The sequence below is a fragment of the Danio rerio genome, chromosome 4 (genome assembly GCF_052040795.2).
Source record: "Danio rerio strain M-AB ecotype USA chromosome 4, GRCz13ab, whole genome shotgun sequence".
In the NCBI taxonomy this organism is placed as follows: domain Eukaryota; kingdom Metazoa; phylum Chordata; class Actinopteri; order Cypriniformes; family Danionidae; genus Danio; species Danio rerio.
In genome coordinates, this window is record NC_141024.2 from 11,277,487 (window position 1) to 11,294,928 (window position 17,442).

Below are 17,442 nucleotides of genomic sequence, written 5' to 3' on the forward strand. Positions count from 1 at the left end.
TTTTGTTTTAGTGCTCAGAAGGCATTGATGGAAACGGCACGTGCCAGTGTGAGCCCAAGTTCAAAGGATCGCGCTGCCAATACTGCGCTGACTCCAACAAATATGGCCCGAACTGTGACAAAAGTACAAATTCATTTCATTGAATGAGGTTTGTGAATATTCCAGCTGATTAATAGTAGTGTTTTTGCTTCCAGCCTGTTGGTGCATACATGGCACATGCGATAACCATCCAGAAGCCAGTGGGAAATGTAAGCAGGGCTCCTGTAAAGACGGCTATACCGGAGAGTACTGCGAGCTGCAGACCCAGCCGTGTGGACCAAACCAGCCCTGTCATGCACACGCCAACTGTGTGTCCAATAAAGGAGCATTCACGTGAGTGATCAGGGGCTCTCATATTTAGAAAAGACAGACCACATGTGGTCAAAGATATAAACCATCTAGCACTACCTTATCTTTGTTTTAAAAAAAAAATCCCCCCATCCACCCCATCTCCCCCTTTCCTCTTTTACCATGGGGAGTTCTCGAGAACTACTTACATGGTCATTGACCAGGCAGGAGCCTTGGGTTTAATTATCTCTGAGCTCAGGGTTCTCTCCTGGGACAGCATGCCAAGCCTGCTGATATTATCAAGCAATAGCTAAGTTTGAACTCTTAAAGTAGTATTATTATTCTGTTATAATTTATTCGTTAAATTTTTTATCTTATGTTAAAAATGTGTCTTTTACTTCTTTTTTTTAATTGAAAGACTTTCTTTGCAAGGGGATATTTACAGGGTTTTGCTAATAAAAAAAAAAAAAAACAAGAACATAAGTAGCATATTTCTTGTTTCTGTTACATTGATTTATTTTAGGTGTGTTTGTAAACCTGGTTTTCAAGGAGATGGATACATGTGCATGGAAAGTGATCCCTGCGCTTTACCTCATCGCGGAGGCTGCAGCAAAAATGTAAGTCAAATGCTTTAATTTAATTTAATTTAATTTAATTTAATTTAATTTAATTTAATTTAATTTAATTTAATTTAATTTAATTTAATTTAATTTTATTTTATTTTATTTTATTTTATTTTATTTTATTTTATTTTTCATTCATTTTCTTGTCGGCTTAGTCCCTTTAATCTGGGGTCGCTACAGCGGAATGAACCACCAACTTATCCAGCAAGTTTTTATGCAGCGGATGCCCTTCTAGCCGCAACCCATCTCTGGGAAACATCCACACAAACATTCACATACACACTCATACACTACGGACAATTTAGCCTACCCAATTCACCTGTAACGCATGTCTTTGGACTGTGGGGGAAACTGGAGTTAATTTAATTTAATTTAATTTAATTTAATTTAATTTAATTTAATTTAATTTAATTTAATTTAATTTAATTTAATTTAATTTAATTTAATTTAATTTAATTTAATTTTTTAATTAATTTACTTAATTAATTTTACTTTATTTTATAATTTTTTTATTTATACATACAGGGACAATTTAATACATGACATGTTGTGCCAGAGTTTGCTATAAAGCTAATTTACATCATATATTGTCCTTGCAGACAATCACACATTGTTTAAGAGGTGGTGGTGCAAGATCATTAAATATTTTATACATTAAACACACATCAGCATAAAATAAAATAAAAATCAAATGTGTTTTTCCTTTTCTTATATTTTTAATAAAAGTGTTATTATTTTATTTATTAAATATTTTATTTTATTGTAAATCACTTTGCATCAACTACGGTTGTGTAAAATTCTGCTCTATAAATAAACCTTGCCTTATGTTGTTCAATACAATTACAGTAATGATAGCTCCTTGCCCCTTTAACTAAAAGCTTTAGTTTGTTCATGAATAATAATCAATGGTTTTAATGTTGTAATGTTCCTGTGGGACCAACTTGTAGTACAATAAGATAAATGAGGCAAGACCACTGTATTCATAAAAAGTTTAGCTTAATAACTGATGCCTGATGTTTCTATAAATCAATTCGATTTATATTAGATAATTAAAGCAATTAGAATCCATAATTACATATTTAAAATGATCAATAATGTTTATTGCTTCTCCATTAACTTAAATATCTGGCAATGCTCCTCAGTTTACTTGATTAAAAAAAGCATTCCTGCAGTTTTACTTGCATTGTAACCGGTCTGACACTTTCTTATATGCAGCAGTAAGTTTGTTAGCAGCTAGTTCTTTGGTTTTTGTGTGGGTATATACTGCTGTGTCGTAAATCTGCAGGTAAATCATTCATGTATAACTTAAACAAAATTGGTCCAAGTATTGATCCCTGTGGAACGCCAGTATTACAATAAATAAATGGTGAACGTACATCATTAATCCTTATACATCTGTGTGTTCGTGCTTCACTTAAGCATGTCATGATAATATGTGTATTCTCGTATCCTCTCAGGCCATATGCATAAAGACTGGTCCCGGGACACACAAGTGCAAGTGTCTGAGTGGATGGAGGGAGGATGGAGATGAGTGCCAGGCCATTAATAACTGTCTGGATCCATCTAGAGGAGGGTGTCACCCCAATGCCACCTGCATCTACGTGGGGCCAGGACAGGTGAGAGACGCCGTCGTGCTTCCAGAACTACGTCTATCTAGATCTGCAGGGTTTTTGATGAATGTTATCCCACCTTAGATTGACTGTGCTTGCAAAAGTGGTTACCACGGCAACGGGAGGGAGTGTGAACCTGTCAATCAGTGTGTGGAGCAGAAGGGTGGATGCCATTTCCTGGTCAGTGTTCAGACCAAACAAGGCATGCGATTGGATGAATATCAGCCACATCTTGTAATTTTCCCACATTCCCATAGGCCACCTGCCAGTTCCTGAACCCAGATGGATGGCATTGTGTGTGTGAAGATGGCTATGCTGGTGACGGGAAAATTTGTTATGGGACTTTACTGCAGGTAATACATCTTAATTTATGTCCATAGTACTTTTAACAATGTAGATGCTGTGAAAGCAGCTTAACATAGATGAAGTTCTAGTAAATTCAGTCCAGCGCTATATATAAGGCTAAATACTAGGTGCTATTTTCAATTTGAGACTTGCTTTACAACAAAACTGGCAGGTGACACTTCCTTTCACAAACCCTCTCCTGTGCCAGCATGGGATACTAAATACATGTCCACTGACTGTACACCAGAAGCAGCCGTTTCTGCTTGCCTTTTTATGAATATTACAAATACAAGCATACTACTATCAAGCTCTTTTAGTACAAGATTAATTCAACCCCGGTGTTACAGAGAAAGATACAGGGAGTCTATTTTACCAACAGTGATCAGATTGTATAACCAAAGTCATACCAGATGAATTGTGCTGAACTGAATTAGATATTAGATATGGACAAGTGTTTACTCGTTGTTTTTTGGAAATAAGGTGTGCAGTATGAAATGTAATTTTATTAGGGTTTTTATATGTATATGTAACTTATTTATCTATTTTTACTATGGAGAGCTCTGCTGTGACATGTGAATTTCCCTTTGGGGATTAATAAAGTCAAACCTAAACCTAAACCTAGTTACTGTTTACTATGTAGTCTGGGAGTGGCACAATTCTGTCTGCGCTGTCTGCGTTTCTCTTATTGTCGAATACATTTTAATTATGCTATGCAGAGGTGGGGCATTACTAAACGATATACTCTCTCAGATGCTATTGCTTCAAAGGAGTTTTTGATTTGATAAATATTCTATGTATTGTTTCATTTTGCTTTTCAGGAGGTGTCGACAAACCCAGATCTTCTGGGTTTTAACCAGTGGATCTCCGTAAGTTACACTTTAGTGTGTTTTTTATGTTGACATTTGTTTAAAAGCAACTATAGCTAATAGTTATCATTGATTTGCCAAGTATTTCAGAGGCTGTGTGTGCAGGTAGCAACGTTAAATAACCCCTGTTCATATGAATCTGCTGAAATGACTAAAGCTTATAGATGTCAGGCCAAAACCTTTGCTCAACTTTTTTGTAAAATTGCTTTTTTCAAAATCTAAAATTTAGAAAATTGTATTTTGTGGCCACAAATATACAATACTGCTTTGTTTTGTTGTTGTTGTGTGACTTGTGTCAGAAATGGTGTTGGCTAAAAACCCCTTTGGTTGCGATTTTGCAATTGAGCCACTAGATGGAGACAAGGCACTGTCTATTTTTTGTCGGTAACTGAATCATTCACACTTTTTTCATCAAAAGCATGAAATATTGACTGAGTATTTGCATTTGTTTGCTAAATTATACAAAAACAACGCTGTCAAGCACACACCTTTTTTTTGATCCACGGCCACTTAATTATATGATAAAAGAAAGAAAAGAAAAGAAAAGGTTGCTGGTTCGAGCCCCTGCTTTGTCAGTTGGATTTTCCAGTCCGAAGGCATGTGGTACAGGTGAATTGAATAAGCTAAATTGACCATAGTGTATGTGAATGTGTGCAAGAGTGTGTGGGTGTTTCCCAGTGTTGGATTACAGCTGGACCAGTTGGTGGTTCATTCCTCTGTGGCGAACCCTGATTAAAAAAGGGACAAAGCCAAAAAGAAAATGAATGAATGAATGAATTAATTAATAAATAGTTAGTTAGTTAGTTAGTTAGTTAGTTAGTTAGTTAGTGGCACACTGGTGGGTTGTTGTTGCTTTATGCATGCTCACTGTATAACATGCTAAGCGTTCATTTGAATAATTCTGCTAAGCAGTATTTCAGAGGCTGTATGTGCAGGTAGCAACGTTAAACAATCCCTGTGCACATGAATCTGCTGAAATGACTAAATACTCAAAACTTATGCAGGTTAGGCCGAAACCCATGGTCACACTTTTCACAAAAATTACTTCTTTTTTTCTTCTTCTTCTTTCAAAAACTAAAATTTAGAATATTGTATTTTGTGGCCACAAATACACAATACTGCGTAGTTTTGTTGTTGTCAAAAATGGTGTCGTCTCAAAAAACCCCTTTGGTTGCGTTTTTGCAATTGAGCCACTAGATAGAGACAAGGGACTGTATTATATTTTGTAAACAAGTCAGTGACTGAATCATTCACACGTTTTTCGTGACAAATTTGTCAAAAACATGAAATATCAACTGAATATTTGCATTTGTTTGTTATACAAAAATAACACGGTCAAGCACACACTATTAACCACTGTCTCTTAATTATATGATAAAAGTAAAAAAAGAAAAAGAAAACCAATATTAGTATCTTTATTTATTATTTTATTTATATTTTTGTTTATTTAGTTAGTTAGTTAGCAAGTTAGCATTACATGTCTAGATGTATACCATGCATAACATAATAGAATAACATGTCTCATTAGAATAATTCCTACTAAATATTATTTATATTACATTTTTATTTTCTGTCTGAAATATGATTGTTTGTTTGTTTATTTATTTTCAAGGCTAACTTTTTTGATTTTTATTTTCATATATTCTTGTTAGACTATAATTTTTGACTGTTTGTCTTCTGGAACACATCATAGAAAGCAGAACTTTCTCAGCTGCTGTCAGAGAGAGAAAATCTCACACTATTTGTGCCGTCGGCTCAAGCCATAGAGAAAATGAGTAAAGAAGACAAAGACATCTGGATGACCCCCAGTAACCTTCCAAGTCTTGTCAAGTAAGGACAGCACTGAATTTACATGCAGCCCCATCAGCTAATTTACTATACATACAGCCCATTTTCACTAACTAGCTGTTTTTTAATCTCTTACAGAAATCACATCCTTTCTGGGAGTTTTACTCTCAGTGATCTTAACACCTCCCCATCCCCACCCCCACGACTGGTTTCCCTTTTGAAAAGGACACTTCCTGTTTACTCGACCAATGATGTAAGAGGAAAACATCTTATCTTTGCTGATTACTCCCAATCCAATTGTGTCTGTCATTAACCTTTAAGAGGTTTTCTATATCTTTTTTTTTCTTTTTTGTCTTTTTATTCAGACAACCATTGTTGCAGGAGGAAAAATTACATTTGGAGATATGGCAGCAAAGAATGGAGTTATACATCTTATTGACACAGTACGACCCCAGCCTCTCTCTGTATTGTTTTCAAATAAACATCATTTACTAATAAGCTTGTGCAGAAAAGGTTGTAAAATTGTGTGTGACTTGTATATATGCACATACAAATGCAGAACAAATACAGATTGAACAAGTGTGTCATTCTCTTCAGGTGCTGATCCCAGAGCAGCAGATGAGTGAAGGTTTACTGCAGGTTTTGAAAAAGAGGTCTGATCTCTCTCTCTTCTATGGCTCTCTTTTGGTGAGTGTTTTATCCATCCATCCATCCATCCATCCATCCATCCATCCATCTTTAGATTTATAGACTGTAAATTATAGTTGAAGTACTGTAAATAAAGAACAATGTTGACCATTGGGTTAAAATGGGCCACCAAAATGCTATTATGAAAGTGTTAATAATGCGATTATTTTAAAATGTATTACTTATTGTATGTAATTGAGCTGATGTGTTGCATGTTCATGAATTATTTGTACATTTTTCATTACAACCTATAGGCTATTTCAATTAAATCATTTAGTTTTCTTTCACAGTATTATGACATATTTTTAATGAACATGTTCATATATATGTAAATATTCATATTTTTACTATATTCATATATACTAAATATTAGTGTAAATAATCAATTTAACCGGGATTCGGATTAGTTAATCAATTATTAAATTAAATTGTCAAATTATAGACTAGTTTGTTGATTTTAGTGTTTCACATTATTGAGCCATTTTAACCATGTTCCAATAATTTTGTGCTGTAAATGTTTCTGGGTTGTTTTTTTTTCTCTGTAGTGGGTGTAGCACCATAATCATGCACATGCTAACGGTATATCTAATATATTACTGAAAAGCAAAGATCTTACTCTACTTATCTTGCATTTATCCAGAACCACAACCTGACAAACGAAATGGAGGAATCTTTGGGTTTTACAGTGTTTGCTCCAACAGACAACGCAATACAAGATTACCTAAAAAGAACAGGCAAAGAATCATTGGTATCATACAAACACACTAATATGCATAGCCTTATTTAATATTATGCAGTATAGCATCTCATTCTTGCATCATGTATTTTGTGTGTGTGTGTGTGTGTGTGTGTGTGTGTGTTTTCTAGGATTTGAATGTGACCATGTATCACATTATACTGACTGAGATTTTAAAAGACGTAGATTTGGTGGATGGACTGTACAAGGACACCATGCTGGGCTTCCAATACCAACTGGGATTTTTCCGTCAAGATAAGAGAGTGCGTGCCAGATATGTTAATGTTTGCTGTCGGTTCAAACTACTTCTATAAAATAATAAGCCATTTGTTGAGTTTTTAGAGATTAAATTGAGCTTATTAAGCCAATATTTGAGTTTATTTTGGGACAGCTTATTTGTTTTATGTTCAATCTAACAACTTAAATGTCTTCATGTTGTCGCAACACAACTCATTTCTGTCATAAATATTTAATCATTGATATATTTGGGATTTTTCTATCGTAGTTGCTTGTAAATGAGGCTGAGGTGAATGTGACAGACTTGGAGACCAGTAAAGGCGTCATTCACATCATATCTGCTGTCCTCAACATCCCCAGCAATCGCTGTGACAAAGCTACCAGTATTCTTTTCTCGGTACAGTACAACTGTTTAACCTAGTAGATATTACAGTCTTGTATTACTGAAACGGGTATCCTTAATGTGTACATTGTGTCTGTAGGGACGTTGCATGGACTGTTTCCAAACAATTATAAACCCATGTCCTTCAGGAACTAAAAAAGTGGTGAGTGTCAAAAATATTTGATCAATTATAATGGAGGATTCACTTTTATAGTCACAGTTGAAAACATTTGTGCAGTGTCACAACTGATGTCCACCAATACATCCACACAATTATAATTACATCACTTCTGTTCTGTTTAGTTTGCCTGGGTGCAACTGCTAGTAGTAAAACTACTGTAAAATGTATTTAATAAAGTAAATGAGAATGACATTAAAGAAAATTGCAAAATATATGCTGTTTGCATTAGCACAACTGACTTAAAAATCCTTTTGAGATATTGATGTGCTATATTTAAAATTTTCTATTCATTTTTACATTTCTCATTCTTCTGTCTAAAAACCCCTTTGGTTGCGTTTTTGCAATTGAGCCACTAGATGGAGACAAGGGACTGTTTTATATTGTAAACAAGCCAGTAACTGAATCATTCACACGTTTTTAATTTTGAAAAATAAAAAAAATTTTCAATTTTAAATAATTGAAACATTGACTGAATATTTGCATTTGTTTGCTGAGTTATTCAAAAACAACACTGTCAGGCACACTTTTTTTTTTTATCTACGACCACTTAATCATATGATAAAAGTAAAAAAAAATTGAAAAAAATATTAGTGTTTAGTTCATTAGTTAGTTAGTTGTGGGCACACTAACTAATGTTGTTGTTTTTAATGCATTCTCCCTGTATAACATGCCTAAAGCTCATTTGAATAATTCTTACCAAATATTAATTATATTGCAATATCATTTTCTGTCTAAAGCATGATCATTTATTTAATTAATTTATTTATTTATTTGCCCAATTGACAAACATACTTTTTGAAACATTGATGTGCTATATTTTACATTTTCTAATCATTTTTACATTTCTCCAAATTTTTCAGTCTAAAAACCCCTTTGGTTGCGTTTTTGCAGTTGAGCCACTAGATGGAGACAAGTCTTTTTTGTAAACGAGTCAGTGACTGAATCGTTCACTTTTTTTGTCACAATTTCATTAAAAAACATGAAATATCGACTGAATATTTGCATTTGTTTGCTAAATTATACAAAAACAACACTGTCAGGCACACACTTTTTTTTATCCATGGCCTCTTAATTATATTAAAGACGACCAATATTGGTGTGTTTAGTTAGTTGGTTGCAGACACACTGTTGGGTTGTTGTTGTTTTTTAATGTACGCTCACTTAATAACATGCCTAGAATTCATTAGAATAATTCCCACTAAATATTATTTATATTACATTATTATTTTTTGTCTAAAGCCTGAATTATGATTATTTATTTATTTATTAGCACAATTGACATAATTATTTTTGAAACACTGATGTGCTATATTTTTTTTTATTTCAAGTCATTTTTACATTTTTCTTAATTCTTCTGTCTAAAACCCCCTTTGGTTGTGTTTTTGCAATTGAGCCACTAGATGGAGACAAGGGACTGTCTATTTTTTGTAAACAAGTCAGTAACTGAATCATTCACACGTTTTGTCACAATCATGAAATAGCGACTGAATATTTGCATTTGTTATACGTAATATACATATATTATATGTAATATATACAAAAAACAACACGGTCATAATCATATGATAAAAGTAAAAAAAGAAAACCATTGCTAGTGTGTTTAGTTAGTTTGTTCATTCGTCAGTTGCAGGCACACTGTAGGGTTGCTGTTTTTCAATGCATGCTCACTGTATAACATGCTTAGAGTTCATTTAAATAATTCCGACTATTGTTAATTACAGTAATAATAATGCTTTATTTGTTTATTATCAGATGAGCAGAAAGAGAAGATGCATGTACAGCCGGGTGTTGCATGGAGACACACTGCTGACCATTGGATGTAAATTTTCTTGTGAGAAAATGACCATTGTATGTACATTATACAGTCATTGGGTTTTCACAGCCTTCTGGAATTCAGCATGGAAAATGTTCATGTTTAAGTAAAATATCAATTTCTTTTTAAAGGAAAGAATATGTTGTTCGGGTCATTATGGTATCAACTGTGAGAAGTGCCCGGGATCCGAAGATCAGTCTTGCTTTGGCAACGGCATATGTAAAGACGGCATCAATGGCACAGGGGTCTGTCTGTGCAACCAGGGCTTTAACGGCACCGCATGTGAATCCTGCCAGCCTGGCAAATATGGAATTCATTGTGATCAAGGTATTAGCCAATTAAAAGGCTCATACTGTGTTCTGATATAACAATGAGCTTTAATAATAGCTGTACATTCTGTTTAGAGTGCAAGTGTGTCCACGGACGCTGCAAAGATGGTATAGATGGAGATGGCAGCTGTGCATGTGATCTGGGCTGGAGAGGAGTAAACTGCGACATTGGTATGATATTAACCTACTGCATAAACTCACACATGCACTGATCTCAAAAGGTATTCATCACATAAATACTTTGTAAACTGCAAATAAAAATGAAGCCATGTGGACTGTTTTCAGCTATTAAATCAGATATGTGCGGAGGAAAGTGCCACAGCAGTGCCAAGTAAGTTTGCCTTCTAATTACTATCAAAGAGGTATTATTCTACTATTTAATGCTTTGAAAAGCACACCCAGCCATCATTATTTTGTTTAAAGAAGTCTAATAGACGTCCTAACTAAAACAAGGCAAAGTTTGGGCTGTCAGTGAAATTCTAATACAGTAAATGTCTAAGAATACCCCAAAACTAGACTAGTCATGAAATACCTAATAATTAAACATGAATCCTGCCTGTTTATTTGATGATTGGTGTAATTTTGAGCTATTCTTAGACATCTTTGCTTTAAAAAGGCTATAGATGTCGAAGAATAGCCCAAAACTAGTCTGGTCATCAACAGAATAAATAACTAAATGTGAATTCTGTCTGTTTATTTGATGATCAGTGTAATTTGTGCTATTATTAGGCATCTATCACTTCTTTTTTTTTTTTTTTTTTTAGCAAAGACAACTATGCTAGATTTCTATTAAATGCAAAATTGCTTGGTGGGTGTAGACTATTGTTTAGTAATCAAGATTTTGAAATGGATCAAAATTGTCCCAAGACAAGAATGGCTGTTAAATAGTTTTGATGAAAAGTGATGATTCACTTCAAATGTTGACCTTTTTACACATATTTCCAATTATTACAGCAGTACGCTATTTTTTAAATTTTATATATATGTGTGTGTGTGTGTGTGTGTGTGTGTGTGGCCTGTTTTTTGATGGCTGGATTATGCAAACAAGAAAAACCATCTAAAAGGTTGTTGGGTAAATGCATACTTCATTAAAAATCACATTTCACCAAAGGGTGTCATGACAGGATTAGTTGAATTAGAAACAGCTGCACTTCACTAACTGAAGGTGTGGTTTGAAATTGGTTTATTGCTTGACATTAATTGCAAATACCCCTCACCTTTTGGGTTTTTAACTGGGTCAAATGCTTTTGTGACATGCTTGCATACAAACACATGGTTTAAACTTGTGTTTTAATTGTAGCTGCTTGGTGAATGTGGTGGACAGCTCATATTACTGTAGTTGTGCTGCAGGATTTCAGGGAAACGGCACATATTGTGAAGGTATTCATCTTAAGAACTCATTTAATATAATACATATCAGAAGTTATTTAATATAATACATGCTGTTATCATCCACTAAAGCTATAGATGCATGTGCAGAGAGGAATGGAGGTTGCTCAGCCCATGCGGTGTGCAAGCGCACTCTTCCCGGAAGGAGAATATGCATGTGCCATCCAGGTTATGCAGGCGATGGAAATGTTTGCACTTGTAAGTGTGAATGTGTACTTCTACAGTTAGTTTTTATGGGGGTGTACATAATTAATACTATAGTTAACTATTTGCAACATTTCCATTAACATGTTTGATGATTAAAATACTCCATCTCAATTTTACTGTTACATTGTATTTTAATATTTTAATGTGTGCATCTTCCTTAAGCCATCAATCCATGCCTGGATGGTGTAAATGGAGGATGCCATGCGGATAGTAACTGCATTCATACAGGCCCTAATAAAGTAAGTAGAGTTTGGGTTGAATTTAGTATTTAAATAAGTGTAAAAGCCATACATTTACTACAATCTCGTTTTAAATTGCTTTTAAACTGTCTTTTAACAGCATGAATGTCAAACTTAGTTCCTGAAAGCCAAAGCTCAGCAAAATTCCACCAACTCTACCTGTACCTTTCTAACATGCTTAACAAATGAGTTTATGCATTTAAACAATGAAAATGAATATTATGAAAACAAGAATCTATAGTTCAAAATGCCACTTCAGTTTATTTAGTGCTTTTACAATGTAGATAGTGTTAAAGCTGCTTAAAGATTTACCCTCGTCCAAAATTCAACTACAACCTTGATCAAACACACCAGTCTATAATTATATAAATACTCCAAATCCTGTTCAAGTTTAGTAGTGTTCAAACAGGGTTGCAGTTGAACTATGTACAGCAGTGGTGTTTATCCCTATTCATGCAACTTTGCCTTCCTGCAGAGTTAAAGAACACACATAGCATTTGAAAATAATTCAAGACAAAATACTTACTAAAACATTGCTGTAACTTCAAAATTCAGTTATAGCTAAAACAAATGCTTAAATGGAGACAGGTTACTAACAATGAAAATACAATGGATGTCAAATTACAATACCTAGAGGGCTACAGCTCTGCAGTTCAGTTTTTGCCCAGCTTTTACACTACAGGTATTAGACAAGCTTAAATTGGTTTGATCAGATGAGATTACGGTTGGAACTAAACTGTGCTGAGCTATAGTTCTCCATGAATTGAGTTTGACCCCTTATAAATCACTAATTAGAATTTCTCTACTTCAGACAGCATGCCACTGCAAGGAGGGATTTTATAAGGATGGAAAGAATTGTGAACTTATCAATCTTTGTAAGGAGGTACATGCTTCTGCTTAAAATATTACCATATTTAACAGTTTATGCTTTAAGAACATGTAGTTTTACTTAGAAGTTAAAGTAAAAAAAAATTGGATTATATCGAACAAACATTGTATTCACATTGAACTGCATAAATTTTGTCAGAAAAACGGAGGATGTCATAGGGCAGCCATTTGTACTATGACAGGACCCCTGCAACGGAACTGCACATGCCATGCTGGTTATGTTGGAGATGGAGAGATCTGCAAATATACCCTGCAAAGAGTACAGTAAAGAAAAACAAAAATAAACTTAATTCCCATTACTGCAACTAATTTTTTGTTTGTTTAGGAATTATCAATCGAAACTGCAAGGACTGCATTTGTCAAGGCAATGTTTGTAAGTTTAATTTAACATTGATATGCATTTCATTTGGAAATTGACTTAACCCCCCTTTTTTTTTTATTATTAACAGAAAAACCGTATTTATGAACTTGACACCCGTGGCCCCTTTACAGTCTTTGCCTTCAGATCAGAAAATTATAAAAACCAGGTAAGAGTGAGAAAAGCAGCATACAGGGGAGAGTTAAACTTGCAATGATTTGGTTGAAGTCAAAAATTAAAATCTCACTTTAGTACACAAAGACATTAGTGTTTTAAAGTCTAGAATCAGACATAATAGCACGATGCATTACAAACTGAGGTTTGAAGACTATTATATACACAACGGCTCCAGCAAACCTACTGTAAAATATTAACAGATTCAAGTGGAAAAATATTTAGCATGGTTGTCACTCTTAATTCTTAAAGCATTACTTTTGACAAATCTATATCATTTCAAAAGAAAGTGGATTTAAGATGATTTAGACTAAAAGCATTTTTGCAGTTAAACAGTTCTAACTAGTCAAGTTATAGTGCCTATAATTTTAAACCCAGATGCAAGTTAATGCCTCAAACCTTCTCCCATACACCTACCTGTAATTAAGCCTGAGATTAAAGGGACTTGATTAGCTGGACCAGGTGCATTTAATCGAGGTTTAAGGCAAACTCACTCAGTGCAGTACTCAAAATGTTCACTCATCCTCACTTTCCAAACCTCCAACATGTACTTGTAGACACAAAAAAGTTAGTTTAGTTGAAGAAAATGTCAATTATACAAAATTTGAAGATTAATATATTAAGTGAGAATTAGAAGGAAATATCTAGTTACACTTACCTGCAGTTTAGATCTATTGCACAAGGTTGAAGCAAAAATGATACAGCTGCACCCAAATAATCACCTTTCCAAACTTAATTATCCTGTAGGAAATAAATTAAACTGCATTAGATTTGAGGTGCAATAAAAAATAAATAAATAAATTTAAAAAAAAAAAGCAAGAGTTAAGCACATAGCAAATAAAAAAAATTCACTCACCCTTACTTTCCAACATCAACCTGTGGAACATAAAAGGGTTAGTTTAAGAACAAACTGAGGAACTTAGATTAACCAGGTGCACTTTGAAGATTGAAGCAGCAAGAATTAAGCACCCAGTTGTTCACTTACCCTCACTTTAACAAACCTGAGAAACTGACAACATTAGGAGTCACATTAGAACTCACTGATATCCTATGATGGGAAGCGCACAAGTGTTAGTCAAAAAACTAAACTTTGCATTTAAGTTCAATTAAGAGTGCAGCAGCATCAAAAAATGTCAACTCACCCTCACTTTCCATCATCAACTTGTGGAACACGAAAGGGTTGGACACAGAACAAAGCTGAGGGACGCAAGTAGATTGACCAGGTGTATTTAAGATTGATAATTCAGCAGCACTCAACATTAACACCCTCATTTTCCAACACACCTGGAAAGAAAAACAATTATATTGTGCATTTAATTTAAAGGTTAAAGCAAGAGTTCAGCAGCACTCAAAAAGGTTCACTCACCCTCACTTTCCAACAGAAGTTGTGGAACTTAATAAAAGGCTAGTCTAAGAACATTAGCTGAGGGCCTAATTACATTGACCAGGTGTATTTCATTAGGATTGAAAGATAATTAGCAACCAAAAATTAGACAGGCACTTGATTAGGTAGGTCAGGTGCAATCAATTAGCGTTAAACTTGACTAGAAAAATAAATTAAGGAAAAATCACTTGCCTTATTTCCAAACCTTTAACCTGTGAAGCCAAACAAAAACTGTTAAAGATTAAGCACATCATTTGAATCAACCTATACCATATAAAAATAAAAAAAGGCCTTATAACAAGTTTTGGTAGAAACAGTTACATTTACTTTTAGCAATAGCAGGATATTAAACAGCAACTTATGATAATGCACCCTTGCAAAACAACAACTGGAAGAAGAAGAAGAAGAAAAAAAAAAAAAGTATTTTAAAAATGAATAACTCCCTTACCAGACATTGCCATACAAAGACCACAAGCACTGCTCCCATGAAGCTGTTTACAGCAAATGGCTGAAGCTGGCTATTTAAGCACTAGAGGTACAAAAAGTCTAGAATCTCATTGGCTGACAAGTTGAACGATCGTTTGCTCGTTAAAAGATTATGCAAGCTGACTGGCTGGCAGACTGCAGTAGTGAACCTATTAGCTTGCAGCACAAGCTGAAAGATCCGTCAGGATTGTTGACGCAAGTGACTGATATCTGCTGAGACTTTAAACAGTAACTTATATAGGAACAGATATATACTAACTCAAAAAAATTCAATGATTATTTAGTGCAAAAAAAAACATCTTAATTGTGCCATTGTAAGCTAAAACAAAACATTTTCCACTTTCAAATAGTCTTTATATCTACATAATATAATGAGAATCAGTACCAGATACTGTGATGGGATTTGACTAATATGTTTTGCTTTTGTACAGTCAATAGATCTTGTAAAGCGGACTCCTGAAAACACCAGAATCATGAGGTACCACATAGTGTGCTGCCGGACCCTCCTTCCACAAGACCTCATGCAGCCTCGTAACCTGACCACACTTTCTGGGGACATCCTCTCCATCACATACTCTGAGGTACAGTGTGCCTGATGCATAAGCAAATAACACGACAGCAAATGAAACATATTAAGCACACGATTTGTTTCCAGAATACTATATACATCAATAACAAGGCCAAAGTGCTGTTCAGCGATATTGAAAGCAGCAACGGAATTTTACACGAGATCGACTCTGTCCTGGTCCCACCTGGATTAGAGATTCGGGAAGACAAAAAGCAAGACATCATACCGGTATGCATTAGCAGGATGCCTTTATTTAGTAATACCAAGTTGAATAAATCAAGCATGGGATTATTAAATAACACAGATCTATTTTTTTCTGACAGCGTAACTTTTCAGAAGTGGCCAGTGCCAATGGTTTCAAGACATTCTTCAAGCTTCTTGAGGTAAAATAGCACCATTATTAGTACACTGTAAACAACTTCCTGTAAACTCTACATGAAACTACTGGCAGTAGTTTGTCAGTGAATTATGTAAATTAATTAAAGCAAAAGTACTGTGTTTACAGCACTATTTATCTTGCTGTATGTGTATTTACAGTAAGTTATGTGTTTCTTTATTGTAAAATATGCAGCAATTTTCACAATGCAACTTTAAAATACAGTAACATACCGCATAACTGTCCTACAGTCAAATACTGTTTGAATTATACAGTGTTATTTACATAAATCATTAACCTCAGAACACACTTTGTTAGTAAAGTAAGGTTTTATAGATCTGTTTTCAAGATTATGTAACATAAAATTAAGGGGAATTAACAAAAAAACACTTTATTTTTCTCTGAATTCTTTAAAAACTTGTTTGCCTTAAGGACACTGATACATTGAAGTTGGTGATGGACCCGATTCATCAGCCAGTCACACTGTTTATGCCCACGGATGATGCAATGTCTGCTCTGTCTCAAGAGCAGAAAGACTTCCTGTATGCAATGCATAATCGTGATAAACTATCTGAGTATCTCAGATACCACATCCTGCGGGACACCAAGGTTGGCCTCTATCCAGTGTTTTCAATTTTTTTGGCAAGTGCATGCTGGTATTAATGATATAGACTGATTCATCATGAAAGGAAATACAGTATTGATCTCTAATGCATCGTTTATATGTTTCAAATTTGTGTGTGGGCATATCTGCTAGCTCATGGCTTCAGAACTCATCTACGCCAGCTCTTTGAAAACTCAGCAGGGCTCAGATCTGTCAGTGGCCTGCATGGGGGAAGAGCAAATAGTGAGATATTTTGCCTTTCTTTTCACATATATGTATATATTGGGTCGTATCTTGTATTTATTAATATTATTATAATAATTATTATTATTATTATTTGATTTTTTTAGGGGGAGCTTTATGTGAATCATAAAGGCTGTCGTATTGTAAAGAGATATCTTGATTTTAATGGAGGCATGATTTATGGCATTGAATGTCTGCTGAATCCTCCAAGCCTTGGGGGACGTTGTGATCACAGGCAAACCATTGATTTCACGGTGGGTCCCAGCTAACTTTTAAGCATTTTAAATGGGTAAAAATAATATCCTTGTAGTACGTTGCAGAATGTGTGTATTATGTTGTATTCAATTTAAAGTGATCAGATTCAAATCAAGTATGTTGAAAAACATTGTGCTTTTTTTCTTTTGCTGTAATAGTTAGCTTGCCGGAGTTGTGGGAGCAGTATTATGGATTGTCCACTTGGAAGCAAGCCAGTGGTAATTTTTTATTATTACATTAAAACCTTGCATTAGTATTATTATATTATGGAGTATGGCAATGAAGTATTAAATTGACCAAAAATAAGTATGAAGAAATGCATCATTATTAACATTAATGTTCAACAG

General features: G+C 34.4%; 1 protein-coding gene and 1 long non-coding RNA gene across 5 annotated transcripts in view; one reads left to right on the plus strand and one right to left on the minus strand.

Annotated features, from left to right (window-relative positions):
• Positions 1–17,442, plus strand: part of stab2 (stabilin 2) — a 41,711-nt gene that overhangs the window by 15,684 nt on the left and 8,585 nt on the right. For all 3 annotated transcript variants that reach the window (NM_001290178.2, XM_087247213.1, XM_087247212.1), the window contains exons 22-54: positions 12–123; positions 195–372; positions 851–944; positions 2,408–2,566; positions 2,645–2,740; positions 2,818–2,913; positions 3,724–3,771; positions 5,465–5,601; positions 5,698–5,812; positions 5,925–6,002; positions 6,157–6,246; positions 6,887–6,994; positions 7,114–7,245; positions 7,488–7,616; positions 7,702–7,764; positions 9,535–9,630; positions 9,727–9,922; positions 10,000–10,095; positions 10,210–10,255; positions 11,225–11,304; positions 11,386–11,511; positions 11,683–11,759; positions 12,571–12,642; positions 12,787–12,906; positions 12,973–13,020; positions 13,097–13,174; positions 15,481–15,630; positions 15,705–15,845; positions 15,941–16,000; positions 16,426–16,602; positions 16,751–16,840; positions 16,948–17,094; positions 17,254–17,313. In NM_001290178.2, coding sequence (NP_001277107.2) covers positions 12–123; positions 195–372; positions 851–944; positions 2,408–2,566; positions 2,645–2,740; positions 2,818–2,913; positions 3,724–3,771; positions 5,465–5,601; positions 5,698–5,812; positions 5,925–6,002; positions 6,157–6,246; positions 6,887–6,994; positions 7,114–7,245; positions 7,488–7,616; positions 7,702–7,764; positions 9,535–9,630; positions 9,727–9,922; positions 10,000–10,095; positions 10,210–10,255; positions 11,225–11,304; positions 11,386–11,511; positions 11,683–11,759; positions 12,571–12,642; positions 12,787–12,906; positions 12,973–13,020; positions 13,097–13,174; positions 15,481–15,630; positions 15,705–15,845; positions 15,941–16,000; positions 16,426–16,602; positions 16,751–16,840; positions 16,948–17,094; positions 17,254–17,313 — 3,495 coding nt within the window. The remainder of the gene's footprint in view (positions 1–11; positions 124–194; positions 373–850; positions 945–2,407; positions 2,567–2,644; positions 2,741–2,817; positions 2,914–3,723; positions 3,772–5,464; positions 5,602–5,697; positions 5,813–5,924; positions 6,003–6,156; positions 6,247–6,886; positions 6,995–7,113; positions 7,246–7,487; positions 7,617–7,701; positions 7,765–9,534; positions 9,631–9,726; positions 9,923–9,999; positions 10,096–10,209; positions 10,256–11,224; positions 11,305–11,385; positions 11,512–11,682; positions 11,760–12,570; positions 12,643–12,786; positions 12,907–12,972; positions 13,021–13,096; positions 13,175–15,480; positions 15,631–15,704; positions 15,846–15,940; positions 16,001–16,425; positions 16,603–16,750; positions 16,841–16,947; positions 17,095–17,253; positions 17,314–17,442) is intronic.
• si:dkey-207j16.5 lies at positions 11,711–15,060 on the minus strand. Of its 2 annotated transcripts, XR_015482781.1 has the most exons (9): positions 15,012–15,060; positions 14,756–14,775; positions 14,322–14,463; positions 14,165–14,227; positions 14,036–14,055; positions 13,838–13,920; positions 13,597–13,729; positions 12,248–12,897; positions 11,711–12,012 (listed from the first exon to the last, which is right to left on the minus strand). It is a non-coding gene; the product is annotated as a si:dkey-207j16.5 (long non-coding RNA). The 2 variants fall into 2 exon arrangements; XR_015482782.1 differs by lacking the exons at positions 14,036–14,055; positions 14,756–14,775 and having other exon boundaries at positions 14,149–14,227; positions 15,004–15,060.